This window comes from Orycteropus afer, unplaced genomic scaffold (genome assembly GCF_000298275.1).
Source record: "Orycteropus afer afer isolate SDZICR_OR568_19922 unplaced genomic scaffold, OryAfe1.0 scaffold00001, whole genome shotgun sequence".
Classification (NCBI taxonomy): domain Eukaryota; kingdom Metazoa; phylum Chordata; class Mammalia; order Tubulidentata; family Orycteropodidae; genus Orycteropus; species Orycteropus afer.
In genome coordinates, this window is record NW_006921588.1 from 14,566,573 (window position 1) to 14,583,315 (window position 16,743).

At 37.3% G+C, this 16,743-nt stretch overlaps 1 protein-coding gene across 1 annotated transcript in view; it reads right to left on the reverse strand.

Annotated features, from left to right (window-relative positions):
- Positions 1–4,822: 4,822 nt before the first annotated feature.
- DNAJC10 (DnaJ heat shock protein family (Hsp40) member C10) overlaps positions 4,823–16,743 on the reverse strand; it is a 59,133-nt gene continuing 47,212 nt past the window's right edge. Inside the window, exons 20-24 of the mRNA XM_042780800.1 lie at positions 14,601–14,654; positions 14,183–14,330; positions 11,125–11,244; positions 6,658–6,762; positions 4,823–4,873 (exon numbers count right to left, since the gene is read on the reverse strand). Coding sequence (XP_042636734.1) covers positions 4,823–4,873; positions 6,658–6,762; positions 11,125–11,244; positions 14,183–14,330; positions 14,601–14,654 — 478 coding nt within the window. The remainder of the gene's footprint in view (positions 4,874–6,657; positions 6,763–11,124; positions 11,245–14,182; positions 14,331–14,600; positions 14,655–16,743) is intronic.

A 16,743-nucleotide genomic window follows, 5' to 3' on the forward strand; every position in this document is an offset into this window, starting at 1 on the left:
GGGTGCCTTGGGAGGAACGGTTGGTGAAAGGGCTGGAGGGAGGCAGCATGTCTGGCCTTGCAGTAATAGGCCTTGGGTTACTGCTGGTAATCCTGCCTTCCCCTTGTAGGGTTAGAGGAGGTCAGAACATGTGGCCTCCTTGCCGTTTTTGCAGATCCCTACCAAATGGTGATCTTTTAAGACAAAAGGAAGTAAGAAAAAATGCTGTCTTACTATAATTAACGGAAAATTGAGTGGATCCCTATCATAAAAGAACTGCAAACAAGTCCTCTTCACTGTAGGAGATCTCTTAAGTAGCCAAAACGGAATCACAATGGGACTCACTTGGGACAGACTGGGGAAATACTTCCTCCCCTAGCCAGAGACTTAAAGTCTACGTCTGGTCAGTTGGGCAGAGACCTTGTGATTTCCAAAATCACTTGATAAAATCTTAAAATAAATAAATTTAACCCTTTATTGTGATTTGGGTGAAAGTTTACACACCAAATTGATTTTCCATTCAACAATTCATACAGATTTTGTGACATTAACCTGCAATTATGTGCATATTCCAATCACAGTCTTCTCTCTGCTTCTGCAGTCCCATCTGAAAGAGTGAACTGCCTGGCTACCAACCATGATCTTGTGATGATTCCCTTTGTTCCTATCATAGGTATGACACCATGACTGTAACTCTGTGGATTCCATCACCTTCTGTACTGTGTGCATGCCGATGGCTTCCCTCTGGATTATTATTTGTCTTTTCCTATTTTAAGCTTAATGGGCTCTACAGAACATTTTTGAATCTGGTGTCTTTTTACCTAGCACAGATGGATATTAATATTGGCTATTATAGCTAACAGGGACCATGTAACTTGGCCTTCAGCCAATACTTGATTGGACATACTAAAAAGGGAAGTAGGTTTGCCCCAAAGAAACACAGGCTGCTCGTTTGACTGCATTAGCCTTGTGTATTGAGTACTGAGGGCTTAAGGAAAAATATATCTGAGCCACACCCAAAGCCTTTGGAGTCAGGAAACTTGAATTTGAAAGGACATGCAGCAGGGAAAATTGACTGTTTTATAATTTTGAGAAAGTGGTTTGCCACTGGATGCACTGAGGCAGGAAAACCCAGTGACCATCAGAAGAAACCCTTATAGCATCCAAAGTTAAAGAAGCCAGCAAATAGACAGGCTGGTATGCTCGCTGTGGTGACAACCCGGGTCCATTCACTGAATGGAAATAGCACAGGACTCCTGAGTCTACATACTGACCTAGCTCACAGGGGCTGGGAATGAGTTGATCGGAACTCTATCAAATTAAGATGCTTGACACCTTGAGCTGGTGTAGATTTCTATGATTTGATGGCTTGCTCTAGACTAGACTTTACTAATGGATGTAGACGCTCAAAATTTCCAAATAGAACAGAAGATTCTTCAGATCAAAGAACATGCTAGGCTTCTCAAGAGTACTGGTTTGAAAGGGCCTGGCAAGTGAAACAGTGGCCATCTTAAATGGGGGATGTAAAGGCATGAAGTAGCTGGCTTACAGGCTTTCATGAGTGTGCTTATATGCAAGATGGGGCAAACATTCCCAAAGAATAGATTCTTTACCTGATGGATTTGAGGAAGAGAAGGTTGGCGAAGATTATATAATTCAGTTGAGAGTGTTGTTAACAGGGGTAACTATGATTGTAAAAACTAATTGTAGAAGTAGTAATTGTAAAAGTGTAGACTGGGGGTGGGGTAGAGGCGGGCAACTGCTGGACTGGAGTACAGGGGCCAAACCTAAAGTCCCTTAAAGGTTATGCTATACCTATACGTCATGAAGCTCGAAGCAATAGAATAATCTTCTTTGTTAAATTTTATCAGAGGCCAGAAAAGGTGAAGGTGATTTTAGGGGAATATGACCAAGTCAGGTGGATACCTGCAGCAGACCTGAATTCTTGGCACCCGAGCAACCTTACCATTAGGACTCTTTGCCCTACTGAAGGCCTAATTGTCAATGACTGTCTTGGATTGGTAAAATGACTTGGGGGGGGGGAATTATCCTCCAAGTAGGAAAGAACAATGGCTAAAAAGTCAGAGGCTGGCCTATGGTGTGATGGATCCTTTATGTGGCCTCTCTCAACATGGTCTTTTAACTCCCATCAAATGTCTGGGTAGCACTATGCAGATGAGGTGCTTGTGGCTCACCAAAGGGACTGGACAGCTTGCTGACAATGCAAATAAGGTGCATGGCACCCTTAGGGTGGTGGAACCATGCAAATAAGGTAGATGGAGCCCTAATGAGGGGATTAATCAGGTTTGCCATCCTGTGAGGCTTACAGTGAGCCATCTCAGGTAGACTACCACCAAGAAAGAAGAGATTGGAGCAGAGCATGTCCTTTGGATCTGGGACCCCTGTGCTGAGATTCTCCTAGACATAGAGCGAGCTCTAACACTGGAGATGGTGAGAAATAGTGTCAGAGAAATAGCAGCAGCAGAACCAGGAGAGGGGCAGGAAATGGCACAGTGGGCTTGTAAGCCCATGGAGCGAGAAAGCTGAGCACCTTTGGGTAAAAGGCTTGCTGGTGGAGTGGGGTGCCTCTGGGCACTTATCAGTGAAGCTACAGAGCGTTATAACACTTGCCTGCACAGGGCAGAGGCTGTGCTGGTTCAAGAGGCCCGACAGGCTCGGGGCTGGGGCGAGGCCTGCCTGTGGGCATGGCCAAGAAGCAGTCCCAAACAAAGAAACGTATCCTGAGTCGTTCATCCTGAGTTGTAATCTGTTACTTCCCTAACAATCCCCATGATCATGAGTGTTGGGGAGAGAAATGAAATGATAATTTCTAGGTAACAATCACAAATGGATTGCTAGCAGATGACTAGTATAATACTTATAAACAAATTCAACAACACAGTACAATACTTGTGGTTATTTGTTAAAGTATAGACTGTGCAGTTATGAGTCAAATGGGCTAGGTTCTGAGGATACAGCAGAGAATAAGAACCCATCACGGAATATGACTAAATATGGGAAAAGAATTTCTTATAACTTAGATTTTTCTAAGTTTATAAAAAACACATCAACAAAATGAATTGTACCTCATTTTCAAGGCTGGTTGCTTGACAGAATGCACACTGGTCTGCTGAAAGTGGTGTCATGTTACTCAAACCAGCATCACACAAAAATGGTGTTGCTGAGTGAAATGGCATGTTTCACCTGGCATTCCTGAGAGGTACTCTATTGCACAAATGTGTCTATTAAAACCTCTGATTCTGCCCACTGTTTTTTGAAATAACCCAGTCACACTGACACAACTGCAGAAGATAAGTCTCTTGATGTATATTACTTACATGATATATGTTACTGTACATGACTCTCAGGTGGCCCTGGCTTTAGGGCTTATTTCAAGGCATTTTTATTTAGGCCAACTTACCAGTAATAGGAATCATAATATTTACTGTTTTCTTCACTACTTAACATGTTTCCCAACTAGTAAGTACAGGAAATATATTTATGGACAGTAATGCAAGCAGAGTCCCTTGGTGGTACAAACTGTTAACATGCTTGGCTGCTAACCAAAAGCTGGAAGTTCAAGTCCACCCAGAGGCAGCTCAGAACAAAGGCCTGGCAATCTACTTCCAAGTGATCGTCTGTGGAACACCCTGTGGACCACAGTGCTCCTCTGCCATACACGGACTCATGAATTACAGTTGACTTAGTGGCAACTGAGAAAAAGTAACAGAAGTACTCCAACTTATTTATGAGATCAGTGTCAGAACTATGAATTACAAACACTTGGGAGATATGGACCATGTCTTAAATTACTTTTGCACACTCCTCAGTGTCCAGCACAATAGTGTGTGTGTGTGTATATATATTTTTATATATATATAAGTGATACACTGTATTTAGTAAATATCAAGTAAGATTTCATTTTGGGATTTCTGCAGACATAAGCCAATTTAAAAAAAATTCTAGTCTAATAAATGAAAGGCACTTGTCATAAACTGATTACAATTCAGAAAGGTTATTAAATTAAGATTAGAAGTGGTAATGAGTTCTGATATGTTCATGAAAAGTAGAATCCAAGATAAGGGGATAACCAGTATATTCTAGAAAAAAATCCGGAAGAGAATACGAGGAATAGGTTTAGCATTGAAAATGAAGAAAGCCTATTACTTTCTATATAAATCACAGCTATAAATAACATTTATGACAAAGTATGGGGGAAAGGTAGAGTGATATTTAAAAAAATAAAATTACCACACACAATAAAGCATAATCCTAATAGATTTTTCGAAAAACAGAAGTTTTTTTTTTTTTTAAAAATTCAGTGACCTCTTTTGATCAACTGGCATTTTTGCCATTCCATACACTCTGAATTATAACAATCACAAATTAATTATATTTTGTTAAAATGCAAAAGAGAAAATGTTGATTCTTTAATTTTGAACAACTCAGAAACGAAAAGATCCCATCCCTGTACTTGTATTTGATTTTCTTATAAAAATAACTTCAATCATTCTGATAATATTTATCTGCAAAAGCTAATCTCTGACAGTACAGTAATAACTGGCGTAACCACAGGATCACTGTGAGCTCTAGTGAAACAAATCTTTGATGTGATTTTTTTCTATTTGAACAATGGAGACATTGAACAAGAGTGGATAATCAGAACTATGAAGAAAAAAGGTAAACGTAAGTGAAGTATACAGGAAGCTCAGAAGACATTAAAATATTACAAAAATAAGCTGCTATCACAGGGCAATTTTTCACAAAGGCAGTTTCAGAAAATAAATAAACACATTGATCTTTAAAATAGAGAACTCAAAATACTTGATATATTTAGGATACTCTACAATGACCAGTTAATAGCTGTACAGTTTTTCTTAAGTTCTTCTGGATGCTATAACAATTATGGGATTTGTTTACTTATTTTAACAAAATTTTTTTCTCAACTGTGAAAAATTAAAAACAATTCATGCTTTTCAAAAAAAAAAAAAAAAAATAAAAAAATCTTTTCACTGTAATATAACATGAAAATAGGGTATTTGTTTATTTTCCCACACCATGAGTGTTTTTCAAATATATGGCCAGACGTAGTTTTAGAAAGTTAGGTGAGTGAAAACCAAGCTGTGCCTGTTAAGGACAGCATGACACTTTAAGTGAAAAAGTCGATTTTGTATATCATGTTTGAAAAAGTCACCTTAAATATCAGTTCCAGGAATCAGAAAGTTATGGCTCATGGACTTTTTGTATGGCTCTGAGCTAAGAATGATTTTTACATTTTTAAAATGGGTTGTTGGGGGCAGGGAACCAACTTAAGAAGAGTATATGACAGAGACCATCTACGGTCTGCAAAGCCTAAAATATTTATGATCTGGCTTTTCCAGAAAAAGTTTAAAGACCCCTGATTTATACTAATGTTGTACAGAAGTCAGGCAGTGCAATTTTAAGTCCCAGGTAAGTTCATTTTTCTTCCCCACCATGAATGAAAAAGGTGTCTTCTGATGTCATCTGTAAGAATTTCTTCAAGCATCTCTACCTTCAACAACATCAAAGTTCATCCTGTAATAGTGATGTAAAAGATAGTCAAGAGAAAAAGAAATAAGCATGAGTTTATAATGTTAAAAAACAAGGTAACAGGATATATACGAATAGACACTTCACCTTTTCCAAAATAATTAATATTATTATTTAATGGATCAATACATGATATACATCTCGCCTAACTGTAATAACAGGGGAAAAAAGAGTATCTCATAGATTTTATCTGACCACAGCAGACACTAATGACTGCAGTTTTACATACTTTCACAGTAATATTTGGCATGCATGGTTTTTAGCTTAATTCTAAACTTCTGGCTTATCAACGAATTAAGTAACATAACCAAAACATCAGAAAAAACATTTTTCTTTACTGAAATCAAGAAAATACAGATTCTTACCTATCTTTTAGATTTGGATAAAATGTAATTTTTAAAGCAGGCTGTAAAGGCTATATATATCAGGCTCTGCAGTTCTTAAATGCATCATAACAGAACTTTATTCTACTATGGTTCTATGAAGCCAGACTTCTCCAGTTCTTTCTAGAGGCTGGGCTGCTCTTTTGTCCTTCTTTGGCCTTACAGGGGAAGAATCCCAGATACTTCATATGTGATTGTTTCAAACTCCATTTAGAAAGCATTTCAATATTCACGGATTCTTAGTCTGTCTCTAAGTAAAAAATTTTAATTGTAGAATGACACTGATTTAAAAAAGGAAAAAATGAACAATCTGTCTTAAGGAAATAGCAAGAGCACTGCTTCTTGACAGATTAAAAATTCAAAGATAGGCCAAGATGAATATGGGGTCCAACACATCCTGCCTATACCAAGAACAAAAGAATATTTGTTATTCAAATTTGTTATGAGGCTTCAGTATGCTTATTCTGAACAATTCAACACTCTACATTTAAATCAAATTTAAATAACTTATAGTCACAGTCACTATTTTTTGTTAAATGGTTTTTATTTGTCCAAATTTCTAAGCATTTCAGTCTAAAGGGCACATTTTGTATGTTGTATTCTGAAAAATAGAAAATTTCCAAGTATTTTATTATTTCTGAAGCTTCATTTTATCTGCTTATTGACATATGTAATGAGTAACAATAATTTGATAACCTTTACTAAACACTGCTGTAGTCCTTACCTTATTTCTCTTTCCTTGATTTTGTAGAGTTTCCAATTTTTTATATATCAAGGCAGCAATCTCTCTTGCATCTCTCACATCTATTTGCTCTCCCCAAATATTTTTCTAAAAAGAAAACTCTTCTTATAATCTTGGGTATTTAATGAAAGCATGACATTTCCATCTAGTTATGGCTTTAAGTATACCTAAATATTACTCTTCCAAATCACAATTAAGGGGAAAAAAATTGTTTTGTTCCAAAAATTTGTCTGAAACTCAAATTTCTTCCAGGAAATACATGATGCTACATAAGCACAGTTTACTCATAATGGACCTGAAATAAATACTAATAATCATGTTATGGGACCATGTAAAACAATTTCTTGAGAAAAACATATTTCTAACTCAGAATGACTCAAAACATGTATTTATTTTAAGAAAAGACGTTCCCAGAGGACTTAAGTCACTTCAGTCTAATACAGTCATTGGCACTGATGAAACCTTGAATAGCTACAGCAATGGAAAGCAATGTGTACCTGCTACTTCTGACCTGCCCAAATGATGAGGTGGCAGAGAAGGGCACAGATTATTATACCCAGACTACTTACTCTGAATCTGGAACCACCTATTGGCTCATGCTTGGTGTGAACCTAGACCCCAAAGTGTATGCTTTTACTTCTGTGTGTTAACTCTCAGTCTGTGTATTTGTGACTTGCAATAACCTGTTTATTGTAATCATTTTCTGCATTTGTCTGCCCATCAGTTCTAGAGGTCTGGATGCCATTCCTGGTTTTTCGTGGTTAGGATCCAAAATGTTAGGACATTTTGGGTACTAACCATGGCCTCTGGATCCCTCAGTACATACGGTATCATCTTTTCAAATGAACCCCACCCCTCCCAGTAGGCTGGTTAAATGTGTGACTGACTGTTCATTATGACACTTCCCTAACATCATTCTACCTGAAAAAAGACTGTATTTATGTTACCCCTTTCTCAGTTGCTGTTAAGAGTTGTGAGGTGGAGCTGTTGATTCCAAAGGAATGAACATTCAGGCTCTGGTATAAAGTTCTTTTACCACCCTACTGAGTTTGTCTGTCTCAGACTGTTCTTAAGATACAGGTTTTTTTTTTCTTTTTTCTTAAGAGATAGGTTCTTAACAAATCACAAAACTTCACTGAAAAATCTAGTTGTCTAACACCTAGATGATACCTAATTTCTTTATTTAGCTCTATTTCAAAACATATATATATAAACCAAACCAAAGTCATTGGCATTGAGTTGATTCCAACCCATAGGGTTTCGAAGGCTGTACATCTTTACAGCAGACTGCTTCATCCTTTTCCTGTGGAGCAGCTGGTGGGTTGGAATTACCAAACTTCTGGTTCACAGCCATACGTGCTAACTACTGCACTACCAGATTTTCCTATGTTATATATATGCAAAAAACGCACTGCCGTTGAGTCGGAGCCAACTCATAGTGACCCCTCCTTGGGTTTCCGAGGTGGTATCACTATGGAAGTAGACTGCCCAACCTTCCTTCCGAGGAGTGGCTGGTGGGTTTGAACCACTATCCTTCTCATTAGCAGTCAAATGCCTTAGGCACTAGGCTACCAGAGCTCATAATAATACCAGATTTTAACCTGTTTTTTTTTTTTTTTTTTCAAAAAGTATAAAGTACATTTTAAATTATTTACAGTACTTTATTAGAAAACACGAATACATGATATATACTAGTTTAGTTTCCTACAGTTCTATTGTTGAACATGTCTTAGGTTTTTACTTAAGAAGAGGGCAAAGGTCAGGAGTACTTTCGTCAGCAATTACACTGGCTGATAGACATGCTCTGTATCAATTATCCTAAAGGTTAGCACATGAATTTCTTTATGACCCACTGGTAGGTGACAGTATTCTAAGAAAAAAGAAAAAGAGTATTGGCAGTGGCCCTAAAAAGTAATCATGACTGAGCCAAGGAAACCTAAATTTATTCTGTAATTTAAACTGTTATTAAATATCCTTCAATATAAATACTCAGGTACTAAGACTCATGAGAATACAAATAAATATAACTAAATTTGTAGTGCAAAAATAGTATTTTTATAGTTAATGTCCTTGAAAATTCACCTCCAGTGTGAGTTACCTAAATAGGCACAAATAAGTTATTTTCTTCCTTTTGAGCACCATACTTGCTGATTGTGAAGAATAAGGGAAGGGTAATCCCCGCTTATGGATGTAAGGCTCAATTTCTTCAGACAAAGGTAACTGAGCTTAAGAATACTGGCTTATTATATGCTCGGTAGTGTACTTTCTGTAAGTTATTCAACAACTACTGGTTTGCTCTGAGTAAAAAAATACTGAATACTGTAGGTTATATTTTGCTTCTCTCTCTGATTCTTCCTTAGGCAGGAATATTATATATAGACTAAAGGGTAAGGTAATTAAATACGATTAATTAAACTATTAAAAAATTAGGTAAATTATTAACTAGATTGTTCATCTAAACCAGAAATAACAGATAGCTAAATATGGCCCACACATCCACTGTTTGACCCATGGTGTTTAAACACGTTGATCACTTGCCAATATTTAAAAATAATGAGATTTCATATCTAACTAATATTCTGGCTTCTCTTGAAACATGGGAAGAACTTGTGATAAGGGCCTGCATCACCCACAAGATCTGAGGAGGTGGCATGTGCTCCAGGTGATCACAACTGCCATTCCCCATCACCCCAGGCAAGAGGTAGTCATTTGTGTGACTTTTTCCCCTCCTATAGGTAGGTGAGTGTGTGATCCTATGCTGTCTGTCTTTCTCTATCATCTATTTTTGGATGATAGTTTATTTAAAAAAAAAAAAAAAAAAAAATCCTTTTTAGGCCATGGCTCTTAATAACAAGAGGAAAACACAATTATTTCGATCACTATGCTTCTATAATCACTAATGCTACCACAGCACCTGAGTAAAGGAGGAAGGATGAAAACAGACGCGGGTAAGTTTTTACAAAGAGTTTATAAATGGGCACAGGTGGGAGGAAGTTGCAGTAGTTTGGTTTTAAACTTCTTGATTTTCTTGATAAGTTGAGTTAATTTGTATGAACAGGAAACTCAACTCCCACCCCACCACCACAGATACCTATATCCACATACGTGGACAGACCATCTTTGCTCCCCACAAGAACGCAAAACACAATCCCACACAGACTCATCAAACAGGTATTTCAAAGAATTATTTACTTAGTATCTCCATGGAATGCTAGAATTGGAGAGTTCTTAGAGATGATATAAACCAAACTTTTTGCTTCATAAATTAATGAACTAGTCTTGAGAATGTGGTTTCTAAAAAATCATAAAACAGGCTGAACACCAGGTCTCTCAGTCTATTGTAACTTCATTATACTATGGTGCTGTTTTAAGACTCAAGATGTTGACAAGGGGCAAACTTGTAGCTCTAAATGGCAATATGGCAAACCATTACACAAATAAACCATATTACTCACATTCTAAGATAATGAGATCTCTCTCATACACACACACGTGTGTGTATAAATTAATGCTCATTTCTTAGTTTCCCATTTTATTAGGAGTAGCGAATAATAATTTCAAAGTAGAGATGCAATGGACAACATCTTTCACCAGAGTGAGTTTTACTTGGGAGGAGGCTCAGATGGAAGAGTACAGTAAGTTCTGGAGAAGTTAGCAGATGTAAGACAACAAACAATCCTTTTTCACAGAATTAAAAAAAAATGAACCACCACCATGCCAACAAGTCAATCAACCAAGCAATCTGATGTTTTTTTCCTGGGGTTAAAAGAAGTAATAAACTGCTGTTTCTTCTTTCTCTCTGCCCTTCTCGTTCCCCTTCTTTCTCTTTTGAGGGGCAGGAGGAGACAGGTTTAGGAGCTCTGGTGGTGCTGTGGTTAAGGCACTGGGTTGTTAACCAAAAGGAGTGGTTTGAACTCACAAGGTGCTCCATGGGAGAAAGACTAGACAGTCTGCTTCTGTAAAGACTAACAGCCTTGGAAACCCTACAGGGGTTGCTAGGATTCAAATCAACTCAGTGGCAGTGGATTTGTTTTTCTGGTTTGGAAACAGGCTTTTGAAAAGTACTATGATAGTATATTCTCTTAAATGTTTTTCTCTTTATGAGAAAAAACCAATTATAAAATTAATAAATGTTAATTCTAGAAGAAGTAAGAAATACAAAACTTCACAGAAAATAAATTACCTTGAATTCTACCACCCACTGAAAGACCACTATTAATATTTTCTAGTAGTTTTCCTACTTATAAGTATAAAAATTTTAAGACACTGAGATTGTATCAACTATGAGATGAAAAAAATCTTTTAAGATCACTTAATTTATATGTAAGTAAGTAAATTAATATTCAATAATATAAAAAAATGACAGAAGGGAGATGAAATTAGAAAAAGGCAAATCTCATTTTGAGGGTGGCCTGCTAAAGGAAAGGGACACAGAAGCCTTGTACGTACCTTTGCTCGTTCATAGGGATAAAATTTAACAGTTGGATAGGCTCTGATACCAGCGTTTTGGCATGTTTGAGCATAAGTCTGACAGTCGACTTTTCCAGCTTTCACTTTTCCTTTAATCATCTGAAAAGAGAAACATACAACCTGCCATTTCCTCTTAGACATAAATTGTTTTGGCAACCACAAAGCTACTACTAAAAATTTCAAAGCTTTCTAAGTCTAAGGATTAGATATTTCAAAAACTTAAGCTTTTATTCTTCTTCAAAAAAGATAGCTTCCAGACTTTTTCTGGCTCCTTAAACCAACAACTTACCACTTCTCCAAAGGCAGATAAAATCTCCTTTGCTTCATCAAGAAAATCAAGAAGCTTCCTGTTGAACTACTTCAACTTCCTCCTGCTACCTACATCTTGCCCATCACCCACAAATGTCTGCTTCTGTCCTCACCCTTCCTTCTTTCTCTGGCCTCACTTGCTGAGGTAGCATCCTTTGTCTTGAGGAAGGTTGAATCCTACGTTCTACAGTCCTTCCCTGTCAAATCTCTTGCTCTCTCTAGCATTCTTAAGTGTGCGTGTATATGCACACCTACACGTACACTACACTGAAGGTCAGCAAATCTAGAAATGTTATTTTAATGTTAGTTTATCTGTATTTTCAATTACTTGAAAGCATGATACTGTTTTTGGCACTCTAGATACCTTTCTATGGCCTGTTAGCCCTTGTTCAATCCATCCAACGTGATCTTTCTAAAACTGAAAGTGGATCTTAACATGCCCAATAGTTCTCCTATAATGGTTATGCTAAACAGGTTTCAGCAGAGCTTGCAAAGACAGACTAAGAAAGCAAGCCAGCCAATGAAAACCCTAGGAACCACAGTGGTCTGATCCCGTTATGTGTAGGATGCCATGAGGTGAAGCCTGACTCAATGGCACCTAACAATGATGACAACACATTGAAGACACTCTCAACTTATGAAATCCCTGAGGTACAGTCTGCAGTGTGTACAGTGTCCTTCTTGTTTAACTACTGAGCCTCAGCTTTTGCTCTTTCCTTTCTCTACTTATACTCTGGTAAAACTAGACTAAAAGAAATGGACATGCCTTACTCTCTTGCATCTCTGATTCTTTGCAAATACTGTCTTCTCTGATTGGCATGCTCTCCAATCAACCCTTCCAACTGCTAAACTCCTACTTATACTGTAATTCTCATCTCAAATGCTACTCTGTGGATCCTTTTTGCTTTCTCCTGGCATGACTTTCACATTCTTTTCTCATGCTCCTTCACTCTTCTTGCACTATAGCAATTGTCTTGCTGTACTGAATATGTTCACTTGCATTTTTATCTTCCCACTAGATTAAATCTTCTTGAAGACATGGAACTTCTTTTTGTCTTTGTATCCTCAAGAACCTCACATATTGTCTCTCACTTGGTGCTTACAATATATTTAATGAGTGATCTTTTTCTTATATATATATTTTTGCAGTATTAAGATATATTTGCACTATAAAATACAGAATCAAGCTACGTTTTCAACACATGAGAAATGAGGGAGTAAAGGGTTTTGTAAGAATTACTGGAGAAAAGGGAAGCATACAAAGAAAAGAGATATAATAAGTAGGAAGAATGAATAACCTCTTAAGTGAATGGCCAATCAGTAATGAAAATAATCTTTTAGGGCTTATAAGAGCTTTGAATCCCTTGGTAAACAAATTCCCATTGCTTGGGATGCTCAGCTTCTGTTTTGGCATAGTGGAAGTGGTGCTGACTTACTCATTCTAATGATTATTTCTAACAATAAAGAGTTCCTTGAGTATGTAGGTGAGCAAGCTATTGTTCTGTATTAGGTCACTAACAGAATTGCTGTGACAGAAAGAAACACTCAAAACTCCTAACTTTTCAAGGATTTACTGAGTTAATCACTAGGAATATGAAGATAACTAAGACATCTACCTTGCCCTCAAGAAGCTCATAGTTTTGTGGGAGAGACAGCTATGTAAATAAATATCACAGACTATGTAAGTATGTAAGGAGCTCTGGTGGCTTAGTGCCTAAGGCATGTGACAGCTAACCAGAAGGTTGGCAGTTCAAACCCACCAGTGGCTCCGTGGAAGGAAGATGCAGCAATCTCTTTCCATAAAGATTTACTGCCCTGGAAACCCAATGGGGGTCACTATGAGTTGGAATGAACTTGATGGCAGTGAGTTTGCTTTGGTCTAAGTATATGTACGGGTAAAAGAAAGCCATTCCTCAGAAGGAAGATTGGGCGATCTACTTTTGTAGTGATATTGCCTCGGAAACCCTAGGAGGGGTCACTATGAGTTAGATCCGACTCGACAGCAGTGAGTTTGGTTTGATTAACTGAGAAGAACACAGAAGTTCCATCTAACTTGGGTTTTGAATGATGAGAATAAAATTCAGATGAACAAGGTAAGGAAAGGGCCTTTTAGAGAGAGGGAGCAGCATGCACTTAAGAGTGAACCAGAGTGTCATGTTCAGACACTATGGAACACTCTGATGTGCCTGAAGTATAAGGTGTGAAGTGGTATGTAATAAAGCTGAAGAGGTAGAAGGGGTCAGCTCAGAGACCTGATATCAATGAAACGTATCAAAAAACTTGGTTAATAGGAAGTCTGAGAAGGCAATAGTTAAGAAAGGTCACCAGGGCAGCAATAACAGTGGCCTGTAGTGTGAGACTAGTTAAAAGGCAAATATGGTATGCTTAGCTGAGAGATGATGAAGGATTGAGCACAGAGATTAGCAGTGGAGACAGAGACAAGAGAACAGCTCTGAAAGACATTTAGGAAACAGAACTGATGGGATCTACTGATTACCTGGAGGGCAGCAGAGTACTGGTGGTAGGGGAAGGAAACAGTGACAAGAAGGCAGAGTGGGGGTTTTGGATTTCGTGGCTAGGTAGATGATGTCATCAACCAAGGCAGAGAAGAGGAGAAATAAAAGCTTTAATAAAGAAAAAAGAAATCTATGGCATATTTACAACATTTTCTCTAATCATTAAAACATGTACATGATGTAACTTTTTGAAGAAAATAGATAGGACTTACCCTAGCTAAGAGTTCAAACTCTGGAGCAAAATTTTGGCAAGGTCCACACCATGGAGCATAGAAATCAACCACCCAGTGATGTTTCCCTTGTAAAACTTTTTCATTAAAAGTCTGAGGTGTCAGATCTATGGAGGCTTGAGGTAAAAATCTGTGAAAGGAATCACAATTATTTCCCATTATAAAAAAAACAAAGCATACACTTGAAATGTAATATTGCAAGGCTTTCTAAAATAAAAATGACCAAAGAAAAGCAATGTAGTAAAGCACAGGTGTATCTTTGTAAATTATAATTCTTTATCTTACCAAGTGTGTTAAAATGTTAAAATTTTAAACAACAATAAATTTTAACAATAGGCATAAGAGAATGGTAAATAGCTTATAATCTATTTATACAGTGATACATTTTTTAATTACTCACCCTAGACCCCAGATTCTTAGGGAATATGCATCTCTATTCCAACCATTGTAACTACTGCAAGGGAAAAAAAAAAAAAAAAGCAAGCTGTAGAAAGTATCACTGCAAATATACAAAAAAAACTTAGTGTAGAAATGGCGACTTCATCTAGCCTCAGTCTTCTCAGATAGATCCCCTCACAACTAATGTTTACAAGGCTTCCCAAATACATTTTTCTTTAGTCTTGATGTCTTTTTGAGCTCTAGACCTACCCACCAGACATCTCCTATAGACCTGTGGGAACAGCAAACCGTAGATGTCTGAGGCTTTAGTTTCTGAACTTTTATTCAATCTATTAATGTCTGTCAAATTCCTATCCATTTTTTAAAATCCATGTTAAGACATCTTGGAAATGCATCATTACATGATGTCCTGAAATAGTTGTGATTTCTTTTTTCTTTGAAATAATCCATGCTTCTTTTTACTTCTTTAGTAATTTTTATCATATTCTGCCTAGGATGTGAGTTTTCTACATGAACTATGTGGTGTTATGGAAAGAGCATGGGAACATGATCTTATCAATAGATGCAGAAAAGGCATTTGATACAATCCAACACCCATTCCTGATCAAAACTCTCAGCAAAATAGGATTAGAAGGGAAATTCCTCAACATAATAAAAGGTATCTACACAAAACCAACAGCCAACATTATTCTCAATGGAGGGAGACTGAAACCACTCCCCTTGTGAACAGGAATGAGGCAAGGATGCTTTCTACCTCCAGTTCTATTCAACACTGTACTGGAAGTCCAAGCTGGGGCAATAAGGCAAGAAAGGGAAACCAAGGGCATCCAAGTTGGTAAGGAAGAAGTAAAACTATCCCTATTGGCAGATAATATGATTCTATACACAGAAAACCCAAGAGACTCAGCAAGAAAATTACTGGAACTTATTGATACAAGATCAACATCCAAAAATTAGTTGGATTCCTCTACACCATCAAAGAGATTTCTGAAAAAGAAATAAGGAAATCAATACCATTTACAATAGCTACCAAAAAGATAAAATACTTGGGAACAAATCTTTCCAGGAGCACAAAAGACCTATACAAAGAAAATTACAAAATACTACTTCAAGAAAGTATAAGAGATCTACATAAATGAAAGAACATACCATGTTTATGGATAGGAATATTGAATATCGTGAAAATATCAATAGTACCCAAAGCAATCTATACATTCACTGCAATCCCAATCCAGATTTCATCAACATTCTTTAAAGACATGGAAAAACCAATCACTAATTTTATATGGAAAAGAGACCTTGGATAAGCAAAGCACTACTGAAGAAGAAGAATAAAGTAGGAGGCCCCACCCCACACTCTCAGATCTCAAAAACTACTATACAGGCACAGTTGTCAAAAACAGACTGGTATTAGTACAATGACAGATACACAGATCAGTGGAACAGAAATGAGAACCCAGGAATAGATCCATCCACCTATGGTCAGCTGATTTTTGACAAAGGTCCAAAATCCATTAAATGGGGATATAGTCTCTTTAACAAATGGTGCTGGCAAAACTGGGTATCTATTTGTGAAAAAATGAAAGACGATCCATACCTCACACCATACACAAAAACTACCTCTAGATGGATCAAACAGTTAACTGTGAAACCTAACACTATATAATCCAACAAAGAAAATATTGGTGTAAACTTAAAGGCCCTAGTTTATGGCATAAATAGATTAACAAGGATAACCCTAAATGCACAAACAGTAGCAGGTGAACTGGATGATAGGGACCTTCTAAAAATTAAATTCTTATGTGCATCAAAAGATTTCTCCCCAACAATAAAAAGAGAACACATAGAACGGGAAAAAATGGTGCCTGGCTACCACTGTCAACCACTCAGAGGGGATCTATGTAGGAGATCCTGGATAGAGAAGGAGAACAATGTGGAACAAAACTCAAAATCATTTGGAAAATAAAGGGGGGCTGGGTGACCAGGTTTGCTGGTCTGATAGAGCCTAGTGGAACCACTGAGACTTTGGCCCCTAGCTGCCCTTCAGGTCTGAAATTGAACCTACATCCGTGGTTTCCAGCCAAACAAAAGACAGGCATAGGAGTTGAACATTTACCTGAGGTAGATACACTCCTTGGAGAGAA